Source organism: Hippocampus guttulatus, chromosome 1 (genome assembly GCF_054856545.1).
Source record: "Hippocampus guttulatus isolate MCC_2025c chromosome 1, RoL_Hgut_1.0, whole genome shotgun sequence".
Lineage (NCBI taxonomy): Eukaryota > Metazoa > Chordata > Actinopteri > Syngnathiformes > Syngnathidae > Hippocampus > Hippocampus guttulatus.
Genome location: NC_141261.1, coordinates 2,069,293 through 2,081,067, shown reverse-complemented (window position 1 = coordinate 2,081,067; position 11,775 = coordinate 2,069,293). Strand labels below are relative to the sequence as shown.

Sequence of the window (11,775 nt, the reverse complement as noted above, 5' to 3'; positions counted from 1 at the left end):
AAAAAAAAAAAGTCCAGCAATTTTTTTTCCTCTCAGGGAATAAAAAGGTGTAAATCTTGTGAGATTGAAAATTGCATGTGATGGTCAAGGGACATGCAGAGCGGTACGATCTTGGCGAATGGACAATGGTGACCAACATTGGGACGTTGGCGGCCTATTTTAAGACAATCGAGGTCTGTACCTCAGCAACCAAATGAAAAAGTGTGAAAATATTGCACGTAAGAGGTTAACAACTAATGTGAGCTCGCATGAAATCAAGACTTGGCAAATACTGGCAGGTCAGATGAGCTTTATAAAGAGGCGCAATATCCAGTGGTCATGTTGAATCAGGGTCTTCAATGGCCCAGTGCTCAGGGGATGAGAGCAAATCGTTCATTTGCCTCAATACAGACATGCCTGCTCGGTTTTAGTTACATAAACCGAAATGCCCTTGAAATCAACGATTTTAAGTGAATGCCTTAGGACTTTCCACTTTTAAGGTCATGTGCACATGTCGTGTTGATTTATATATTTATTTTCATTCATACATCGAGTGCAAATGCGACTGAAACAGCAGACAGAGCAGCGACTGACGCATTTAATGCAAACTATGTCAATAAATTCTGTGTCAGCACAGCACTGTCTCTAATGGCCCGTCGGGTTGACCTTTTATGATGTGAACTTGAGTCACATTGAATCATGCAGGTTATCAGAATGAATATTGATGTTTATTTATTTGGTTCGTTAAAGAATTTTTGTTTTTGTTTTTTTAAAGAAGGGTTTGCCAAGCAGTGGCTGCTTGTGTCATTACCGCGACTGTTTTGAAACGGAATAGTGTTAGTTTGTTCACAGTTTTCTTAACCAAACATTAGTGATGGTGTACAGGATCCCAGGTCATCAATAAAATATATGCGTATAATGACCCACTTGAGAAAAAAATAGATGGACAATTGAAAGTTCCTTTTTCTTCGCCCAATCAACCTGCCAGGCATGTTTTTGGACCGTGGGAGGAAACCGGAGTACCCGGAGGAACCCACATTGGCACGGGGATAATATGCAAACTCCACACAGGAAGGCCGGAGCCGGAATCGAACGCTGCACCTCTGCATTGTGAGGCCAATGTAATAACCAGTTGAGCACTGTGCTGCCAAAGATCAGAATTCAATTTGCAAAATTGTAAGTGCATTTCTGACATTGTGGAAAAGCTATTTTCCTTATTAAAATCTTTCGTGCATGCCTCAAAAGTAAATATTTGTGTCAGCGAACAAGTCAGCGGGATCAGAACAACACGTCTTTGTGTGACTGAGCACAGCTAACACAGTCCAATCGCTTAGCTACGTTGTCAATAAAAGAGCGTACTTTGGAGGGATGCTCTGACGTAAACTGCCGCTTTAGTTTTGATGACATGACTCACCCATTCTAAATTGAAAGTTACACCTTCATCAGCAAAAGTCACATCTCATCGGGATACGGAGAGGAAAAGATAGCACTGCAAAAGTAATTTGAAAAAAGTAGAAATGTGAACAGGGGAAAATTCTACATGCGACACTGTAGCAATTTCAGTGCAGTCTTCCTGCTTCCTTTGGCCTACAAATGCATCCCCGGATCACAAGCATTATCTTGCTATGAGCTATTTCAGAAAACAGGTTGGTCATTGGTTGATCTAATGCTCCGCATATTTCCCTTTGATTGAAAAAGTCAAACTTTGCCTAAGGAAAAGAAGAAAAAAAAGTGTATAGAAATATTCTTGACATAGTTTGAGAATCTGTTCAACCATTTTGCATGTAAAATCCCAGTTAAACCAGCACTTTGGCATGACTTACAGGCAGTTAGTTGTAAATCCACAGTATGTTTAGGGTCATAAACCTTGAGCACGGCGACATGCCCCCTCTAATCGTTTTGGAGCATAAACGGGTACACGACGCAATTCATCTTGCTACCAAGTCACATCACCAATAAACTCATTCTATCATGTTGACACGTGGCGTGCTGTCCTTGGAAATGGGGAGACATTTCTTTCTCTTCCCATCATTGACCTGCCCCTTTTTATCTTGGTGCGGCCAGAGATTTTTCCAGTCAGTCCGGAGGATATAACCTTGTGACTTGCCCCCAAGCCCAACGTGGAATGAGAAGAGCTTGCAAAAGACTTGCCGTTAGCAGACCACCATCAGATTGAACGGCGGGCTGCAAACGTCAGCCATGTGATGCAAACCCCCCCCCCCTCCCCGTTGCGCTCATCTTTTCCTCACAAACATTCCCTTCCCTTATGCCGTCGAAATCCCATCATTCCATATCACTCTTTCTTTCCACGCTCCTGACCCCCCCACGCCCCACCCCGTTCTCCTTCCCATCTGATGCTTAATTCATGGAGCCTGGCTGAACATGCTTCCTCTCCATTATTAATATAACATTAGGGAGACAAGAGGAAGAGGCCGGAAACGAGGAGTGGGGGTGGACGAGAAGACTAGGAATCTGGTGAAAGAGGAAATGAGGAGAGGGCAACTGGGATGGGGTGACAAGCAGCAAGGGGAGAAAGCCTTGAGCAACCCCCCCCACTATGTCCACACCAGTGCAAGAGTGACAGATGAGAAGGGAGGAAACGTGTCGGGAGGAGGAGGGAAACTGCGCGGCACGTGATACCATTGCAATGCACGCAATGTCTCATGTCCCACCAAGAGAGGTGCAAAGCATGAGGAGGAGGCAGCTGGAGAGAGATCATGTCATTCTTTTTACATGGACATGTATGAACACGTCAGAAAAGCAAAATCCAAACAGTAGTGAGGACACGTTTTTGTCTCCTTTTCTGGGGGGAGGGGGGACAAGAAGGAAATGCCACCTCAGTATCGCCCGTGCCAGATTTCAATGTTCACGCAGTTACACTTGAGCCTCTGTGTATTCGGCTCAATGAGAAAGCAGCACGTCCTGAAATAACCTGCACGCTTCCTTATTTCTCACACTTTGCTGATAGTGTTTGCGAGCAAGTGCAGTTCTCGGGGCTGTACAATCTTGGGGTAGCCTATGTCTTGAGCAGGGATGGGTATTAAACGCGCTACATTGACTCCGTTTTAGAAAACATCGTACCTAGAGAGTAGTTTTAATGCAACATACCTTTTACTGTAGTATTTATGTTAAGAACAAAATTGTTTGACTGCGCTACATTGAGCTAGGTTCCGCTCGCTACGTTTATTTAGCAATCGATAATTGTTTAAGATTTTATTAAATCATTGTTATTTCATTAAGAAAACCTTTATTAGTCTCACAATGGAGAAATTCCAGATTCACAGCAGCAAAGTTAGAAAAGGAAGAAGTAGAAGAACAAAATATAGGAGCTGCTGTAAAGGCAGCCACGCTCGCGACGCCATCTTGAAGTCAAAATAACAAATTATTATTCATTATTAAGATTTATTGTTGTTTTTGTCGTTCAGCGAGATCTCAATTTGCAGGTTCATATTTTGTTTTGTTATTTTTATTTTATTTGATTTTAATGCTCTGATAAAAAAAAAATAGACGACACAGATTTGATCAACTGGATTAGAGCGGCAGATATTTTGCATTTTATTCAAAATCACAGATCGATTGTTTTGTCCTAATTTGCCGATGGACCAATGACATCATTGATCGGATCCCCAAAATAAGATATTTAAGGCAATCTTGTTCACTCCAGGGGCATTCAATGCTGCTGTTGTCAATAATCCAAGGTTTCTCGGCATATACTGTCACTTTCTTTTGGGGAGAATTTCTAGAGTTGAACAATTTTTTTTTTTTCCTAATGCATTTCACTGGGCGTCAATTATACGTGAATTTTGGGGCGGCCGGGGCCCAAACTCCACAAATAACGGGGCGCGACTGTATAGTAAATAAACTTGTTTGAATAGACTGGTGGATCTTCTGATCGGATTGGTGGTCGTTTTTATTTTCAAATTCGCTGATCAATGATTGGCTTCAAAATCTTGATTGCGTAGTCAAATAAATACATTTAAAAAAATTTGAAGTTAGTCACCAGTTACTCAGTACTTGAGGTTGTTTTTTTTCCCACAGAGTACTTTTTCAGTCTTACTCAAGTAATTACTTGGAGGACTACTTTTTAAACAGTATTAGTAGTATTATTATCATTGCAATGATTTTATTACCCTAGTCATTCAGCTGGCAAATCAACGTGCACATCAAATTTCTTACGGCCTCTGCAAGGAATGAATCCTTTCACAAAATATTTCACTTGCACGATTCCATCGAGGTCAAATGAGTAGGCTAAAAATATCAAGGCATCATGTAGGCCATCTTAATTTTCTGCAGACTGGTTTAACTACAATTTCCAGAATTGATATTGGCAATACCGGCCCAGTTTTCAATTGATATCGGATTATGACCAAACTTTCAGTCTCGCACACCACTCGCATGGTCTTTCGGTTTAGGGCTCACAGGTCCTAATACATCCAAGTAGCATGCCCAAGGAGGGATCTCCATGGCCATTCTGGTGGCTGCATGCAGCACGTCCTAAATGACTGAGTGACAAAGCAATTATGATAACAATGATTTCCTTATTACCTGTGGTCACCATAGCAGAGAGAGAAAGTATCACGAAAGGTTAATAGGGCAGATATCCTCATGACTAAGACAGATGGCCGGCCATTTGACCAAACTTAATAACCCATGTGGTGGAGGGGGAATGCCCTGCAAACAGTACATATGTTTGCAGACTGAGGGCAGTTTTTGATTCTATGGTCATTCACAGTTGCATCAAAGGACTGCATTGCATCGAGGATCAAGTACTCAAAGCGCCTTCCTAATCATCGACGTGAGGGTTCGTTGGATGATTCTTCGGGCCAATTCAGTGAGGAGACTACACATCCCTTGTAGATCACCTCAGGAAAGGAACAAGGAGCGAAAACTAGTAAGTGTGGTACACTTAGTAGCACAAATTGTCATGTCACATGTGGGGATCTGAGGAAATGAGAAGGCCTTAAAGGTTGTTGTTTTTTCCGTGGAGGTTTTACTCTACAAAGGTTATGGGAACCAAAGGAAAAAAACAACGGGCTGCCACCAATTTCTTGTATCATAAAAGCACAAAGCAGTCTAGATTAGAAAGATGCAGCAAGCCCTCCTAGCGGGCAGTTCACAAGTGACTTCGCTGCTCTACACAAAAACGGTTGAAGAAACCTGCGAGGAAGAGAAAGAGCTTCCAGGGGATTGAGATGATTTAGGTCTCACTTCTTGTGGACAACACTTCTTTGCCAAGCCCTTCAGATAATGAAGAGCCATGGAACTCCAATGCGATTGCAATAACGGTACAGATACTGAAGCCACCAAGTCCGATATTCAGAAGCCGCCGTATATCCAGTTGGATGCACCGCAAAGAAAAAGGTGAAACGGAGTGACCCTTCATTCTCAATCAATGCAGACCGGTATGCTGGAGAGGAAAGGCGCGGGCCGGATGTGGTGGCCATGTGCTCTTCTCCTTAACGTGCGCTAATGATCTGGTGCTAATTAAGGATTCCGAGGTGGGGGTGTGTGAGACTGGCCTCATTGTTACATCATACCAACAAGTCCCTCGTGCCGGAGAAATGAAACACTGAAGCTGATCCTCCACAGCTTGCTTGAGCGGTGAAGGTTTGTACCATATGAATTCTGGCAGTATGACCAGGTGTTGAAAGACAACTGGCGAGACACCCAGCGGGATCACCGCTGAGTAAAATGAGCCTCTGACCAAAACATTTGTGGGAGCGGAAAACTTAGGACAGAAGGTAGAATGCCGTCTCGGGAACAGCAAGTGACAGAAATTTGAGGGTTGACCTGGGGAAACAACTGATTTCTCGAAGATATTATGTCACATGAGAAGGAACAAACACCGGGTTGATGCTCCTTAAACACATGAACTGCTCACTCCCAGCCGACCCCCCCCGATCAACTACATACGATCACTGATGATGTGTTCGAACACATCAAGAAATGAATTTTATGTTTGACTATTATTGATGAAATACTGTGAAAGAATGGATTGGAATGGTAAAAGCTCTCGAATTTGCATTTTATTATAACGTGCAGTTGAACCCAACGTTGTGGTACACTTGCCTTTTCTTTTTGCTTTGAGGTCTTTCATAGGAACGATTCACGCTTAACAATGCCTTCAAATAAAATATTTGCATGCACTATACACGCATCAGGTGGATTCTCCATCTAAAACTGCTGTTTTGAAAAGATCTCCGGGAAGGGAACGCCCTAAAAGACTTAAAGGAGTTGAGCTGCCAAATACGTACGAGAATATGATCCCGAAGACTTATATGAGGATGATGTGAATCATTCACTTTCATCGTACACAATGCAAAGGTGGGCTATGGAATTGTCAATGACAGTAAAGGGGTCTTGAGAGAAACAGAGAGTTGGTCCAAATATCGCTCTCAGCAAGAACCTTTTTTTTCCTGTTGATATTGTAAAACATGGCAATTAAATACACCAAAGATCAACAACAACCAATCGGTCAAAACCAGGTAAAAGGAAAAGTGCCAATCGGCTGCCAGCAATACAAATCTACACAATCTCAGTTTCGCTGCACAAGTGAAACTTGTGCAACCAGAAAGAAGGAAATGAAGAATTGTTCCAGCGCAGGGTTAAGCCTCCATAGGGCAGTTTGTGTTTTTGTCACAGCTCTGTCTCCTGCGCAAATTCTCTCATGCATGCATGCACGCCCGGACACACAGTTCCCCACAAAAATGATGCACTGGCCATTGTACACACGCAGCTGCATGAACAACCAGTGTCTTGTGTGTGCGGGTCTGCCGGCAGTGTCCTCAGATACACTTGGCCTCCATGTCGTACAATTGGAGAAGGTCGGAGATCACAGCATCTATGTCCACTTTGGTCACACCTTCACAAAGCACCTGCACACATGCACATATCTGGCCTCAAAGTGTGAACTTCAAACCACAATGATTTTCTTACCTGGAGGAAATGGGAAGCTTAACAAGCATGACTTTTTTTTCTAAGCATTTGCATTTAAATAGAGAACCATGCAGAGCAGAGCTTCAACAGAAGAGACCTGATTAGTGAAATTGCTTGACAATGGAACATTTTTAAGAGCACCGCCGTCCAATTAATACAACGGGATGAAGACTTTGAAGGCTGACGGGAGCTGGAGGGGTAGGTGGCATATCTTACGTTGGGCTTCAAATCATGGATTTTTGTTGGGGGGGGGGGGCGGAGGGTATCAGCCACATTTATCAAGAATACAAAAAGTAATTAACCACCAGAAATATCTTGAATCAGATCAAAGTGACAATAAATAAAAATCGTATGAAATTTAACCGTGCAAAATCAGACTGAACTGTCTTCATTATCACCACACAGTCCCATGTATTATTTTTCATTGCAATTTTTTCATGACACAGGTCACGGAAGGGGTAGTGGTACATATATCTGACTGGTGCAGGCAGCGTGGGTTCAGTTCCCATTTAGTGAGGATGTAGATGTGAGAGTGACCGTCTCACCACGTCTTGGTGCAGTATTAAAAAAAAAAAAAAAAAAGTAGTTTGATTAAATATAAATAAATCTAACTGTCTGTACCAAATACTAATTAAGACCCAATACATACCTGCCACCATCGTTTCTCCCCAACAGGGAGCTCCACTCCATAGCTGTTGAGAGCCAAATACAGTGTTGCTACGGCGATGTGTTGGGGCATGTGCCGGATACACATAGACCCATGATAGCAGTCTCGAAGCAATGCCCAGGAAGTCTCACCAACAGGGCATCGAGACCAAGCATGGCGGTTCACCAGCGACTTGACGGACATCACATAGTGGAGTAGATACTAGAGAGAGGGTGAAACAGATGACCCACTAAATACCGCAGACTTGATTCAGAACAGCCATTCAGGCTAGAATTAATAAAGTACAGAGGAAACTGAAAAAAAGAGACAGCGACTGTAAGAGTGGACGCGAGGATTCTGGTCTAAGCGTGACGGCATCAAGGAGTGCCACGCTAAGCAAAGGATTACTCAGTCCAGCACACACGTACACGCAGACGCGGACACACCTTGTGTGGGTGTTCAAAGGAGACTTGGAAGTTAAGTTGTCGAAGGATGAGGAGCTCACACTGCACCACACTGTCCCGCAGGTCCCAGAACTCCTTGTCACATTCTAAAGGGGGGCTGCCACTGTTGAAGTACCTGGGAAGTGCGAGAAGACATTAAAATGGATAACTGTGACCATCAAACAGAGTGAATGTGGACATGTTAAGAATGTTTACATGTGGCTTTTTAGGGGAACGCAAGCAATTTGACCAATCTGCTCCTGTGTTTGCATCCTGATACAACGCTTGGGGACACAACATTCAAGCAATTCAAAAAGATTGTTGTAGCTACAATACAAACTGGCCGTTTGATATCAGCTTTACTTTTAAAAGCAAAAACATTTAGAAATGGGTTTACAAAGGCATTTCACCTTTCTGTCCCTCGGCTGTGATGGTTATGTTCAAGGCACGCAGGCAAAAACAATGCAAAATGATAATGTCACTTACAATTTGGAAACATTCGTATTAGACAATAGATCACGAAACCTAGTAAAATTTGTAAAGATCAATTCAACTATGGTATTTGGCACACTACAAAATGCAATTTTTCCTGAAAAGCAAAATAAGTACATCATTTTGAGGGATAAAATAGTTGTTCTTTTCATGCACAAAAATATACTCAAAGTGTACCGAACTGCAGCCCAAAAACCAAGGTACGGACCTTAGCGTGGGTTACCTATACTGTCCCACTTCTAGTTCCCAGGCGTCTTGTAACTAAATAATATGAGGATCAAGAATTATAGACATATTTGTAAACCGCAATTCCTGGAGTGTAAGAGCCTGGAAGCCTTCTCTGCTGGGCTAAAAACAAACATAAGCACTGGCCTACATACGAACGTAAGCACTGGCCTACATATACAACCTAAATTCTAAAATAAATTAAAAGATATATATGAAATCGTATTAATTTATTACCAACAAGGTGTTTTCTTCATTTTAACAAGCATTTTCATAATAGTTGTCAACCTTTAGCTACCCATCATTTTACAATCCAGCATTCTCTCATACACAAATATTTTTACCTGTGGCTTACGTTGATGATGTCACGGGTCCGTATGTGCTGCTCCTCCACTTTGCCTGCCAGGTACAAGCAGCTCATGGCCACCAGGTAGGGTTCATAGACACTTAAGCTGACGCGTTTGAAGAAGTTGTGGTACAATACACACGCTGTAGCAACAGGCACAGAGCGCATGCCCAGCTTGACTCCTGAGAAAGAGATGAATATTCATTATGTTTCAGTAATTTCTTTATTCAAACAGATTTGTTCCCTAGAAAAAAAGAAGGCTTTCACATCAAGATGAGCCAGATTAGGTGGGTTGTGCATCTGGTGAGGATGCCTGTTGGACACCTGGTGAGGTGTTTTGGGCATGTTCCACCGGGCGGTGACCCCGGGGATAACTAGGGAGACGTTGTAGAGACACTGTCCGGGCTAGCCCGGAATCGCCTGAGGATCCCCCTGGAAGAGCTGGACGAAGCAGCTAAGGAGAGGGAAGTGAGGGCTTCCTTGCTAAAATACTGCCCCGTGTAAGCGGAAGAAGATGGAAAAGGACCCGTGACCACGTAAATGCACTGTGAACTAAGTTCAGTATTAGAAACACAATACTTTTACATCTCTGCAAACTTCGACCGCAGTTAGAAAAGTATTGACATTTGTTAATGTAAGGAAAGCATAGCACTTTCTGCCAAAGGGCAGAATTGTGGCAACAGTACAGCTCAGTGCATTGGATCTCACTTACTGTGCATTCATAGAAGAGACGAGTTGCTGGTTACCTGCTTCCATTATGAAGCGACACACGCGAAAGTGTGTTTTCATGTCCCGAGAAATGTCCGCCTCTCCAACCGGGCCAGAAGACCTCCCGGCAGCCGGAACCAGATCCCGAGTGGCGCAAGAGCGAGACGAAGGACCCGGTTCCATGACTTCTGGAACATGAGCAGTTTAACTTATTACAGTACTAGCTTGCGCAAAACATTTTAAAAGACCAAGTTACACAAAAACAGCGGCGACCCGGTGCACGTCAGCAACTGTTGTTGTAAAAAAAACAAAGTGAGCGGAACACTTGTCGTGACGAAATGTTTTTAGCATGCTTGCAGCATGCTATAGCTAACGGCAAAAGGGCAGCTCTCAGAAGTAAATAATAAAGATCCGGTCAAATGCAGAACACAAACGCTATTAATCATGTACCTAGATTGATTTTAAAACCGTTCACTCACTTCCTTATTCCCTAATCACTGTATCAGTTCACAATGTGGGTCACTCATTAAATGAAAAATAGTTTTTGGAAAATTGCTCAGGCGCGACGGTAACGAGGTCTTGCTGTCGCATTGGTACTACGTCATTAGTGTCGCATAAAAACACGGACTGCCCTAATTTACGAAAGAGTGAACACATAATTCTCAAACGTTTTCACGAGTGTTGATAGAAAATAATTTATGCAACACTGTTACTATGTTATAAAATATTAATGGTTAATATTTAATCTCCGGGCAAGCGAACAATGAAGCCGCACACTTTCCAGGATGCTTTGCAGCGCAAAAACAATAAATACTGACATCTAGAATTGTCATTAAATTAAATTTACATTAAACTGGTTTTGATTAATCGTTTTTTGATTATATTATATCATATCATATCATATTATATTATATTATATTACTTTAGCTCTGCTTGATACTTTGCACATTGTCTCACAGTTGTCACTGGGTGGTACCACCGCACTACGGTTCACTTACATTACGAAATGTCCTTGCATACCTATTTGTCATGTCCTTGTTTACGATGATACTAATGCAGCGTGTTATACCGGAGACAAATTCCTTGTGTGTTCTACATACTTGGCCAATAAAGATGATTCTGATTCTGATATTATATTATATTATATTATATTATATTATATTATATTATATTATATTATATTTCCCACTGCTTTCCCAGCAACGAGTTATCTTTGTGCAAACACCGTCATATGAGAAAAGTTGGCTGAGTACCTGTACAAAGTACCTGTAGTTCGGGGATAAAGTTACTGTACTGTATCTTTGTTTGGAGGCTGGTTTCACCATACTGTGCTCATCTGTGGATACAGCCTGATGGCGTATCCACATATTGGACTACATAGTATTGGCTACAAATTCAGCAAACTATATTCGCAAAATGATGCCATGATGGCCAAATACAACTAAATGTCATTGTTCAGTCATAAACCCAAAACAAGAACTGTTGGCACATCCCCAAACAGCACGTGAACGAGAAAGACCTTTGCTCATCGCTCTACTTTTCCACATCCAATATGGCAGTGATATCGACGTTCAAATCAGCGCTCCTTATCGTACCCATGCACCTATGCCTCTAATCGATGGTAACGTTGGTGCAGAACAACGTATAACGCTCAATCTTTACCATTAAATAAAATTAATATAAATTAATTTATAACAAACGCCGCACTGTGCAATCTTCTCCTGCGGCAGGACCTGTCAACGATCACAGGTTTTCAACAGGATGATGTCACGTGGTTGCGTTGCTATGCAACGAGTTGGTTCGACATGCTCATTTGTAAACAGTCGCAGAAATGTCGTCCAATTACTCAGCAAACCAGGTAAATATTGACGCTTTAAAACGGTGAACTTTTGTGTTTCTCACATAAACATTGTAACCTTTGTTTCCATCATTAGTACGACGACTCCTTCAGGCCTCAGAGGCTGCAGAACTGGTGCCAGGCGAAGCAATCTAACAAGGTC

At 42.4% G+C, this 11,775-nt stretch overlaps 2 protein-coding genes across 7 annotated transcripts in view; one reads left to right on the top strand and one right to left on the bottom strand.

Moving 5' to 3' along the window:
• Positions 1 to 5,990: 5,990 nt before the first annotated feature.
• The window catches only part of ccnq (cyclin Q), a 19,494-nt gene continuing 13,709 nt past the window's right edge, over positions 5,991 to 11,775 (bottom strand). Inside the window, exons 1-6 of one of the 6 annotated variants that reach the window (XM_086131412.1) lie at positions 10,255 to 10,369; positions 9,814 to 9,963; positions 9,066 to 9,249; positions 8,008 to 8,140; positions 7,565 to 7,783; positions 5,991 to 6,854 (exon numbers count right to left, since the gene is read on the bottom strand). In XM_086131412.1, coding sequence (XP_085987538.1) covers positions 6,765 to 6,854; positions 7,565 to 7,783; positions 8,008 to 8,140; positions 9,066 to 9,249; positions 9,814 to 9,958 — 771 coding nt within the window. In that variant the 5' untranslated portion in view covers positions 9,959 to 9,963; positions 10,255 to 10,369 and the 3' untranslated portion in view covers positions 5,991 to 6,764. Of the gene's footprint in view, positions 6,855 to 7,564; positions 7,784 to 8,007; positions 8,141 to 9,065; positions 9,250 to 9,779; positions 9,964 to 10,225; positions 10,370 to 11,775 lie in introns of those variants that run through there. The other 5 variants (XM_086131580.1, XM_086131496.1, XM_086131659.1 and 2 more) reach the window with 5 other exon arrangements.
• Positions 11,577 to 11,775, top strand: part of cfap126 (cilia and flagella associated protein 126) — a 3,232-nt gene continuing 3,033 nt past the window's right edge. Inside the window, exons 1-2 of the mRNA XM_086131943.1 lie at positions 11,577 to 11,633; positions 11,710 to 11,772. Coding sequence (XP_085988069.1) covers positions 11,607 to 11,633; positions 11,710 to 11,772 — 90 coding nt within the window. The 5' untranslated portion in view covers positions 11,577 to 11,606. The remainder of the gene's footprint in view (positions 11,634 to 11,709; positions 11,773 to 11,775) is intronic.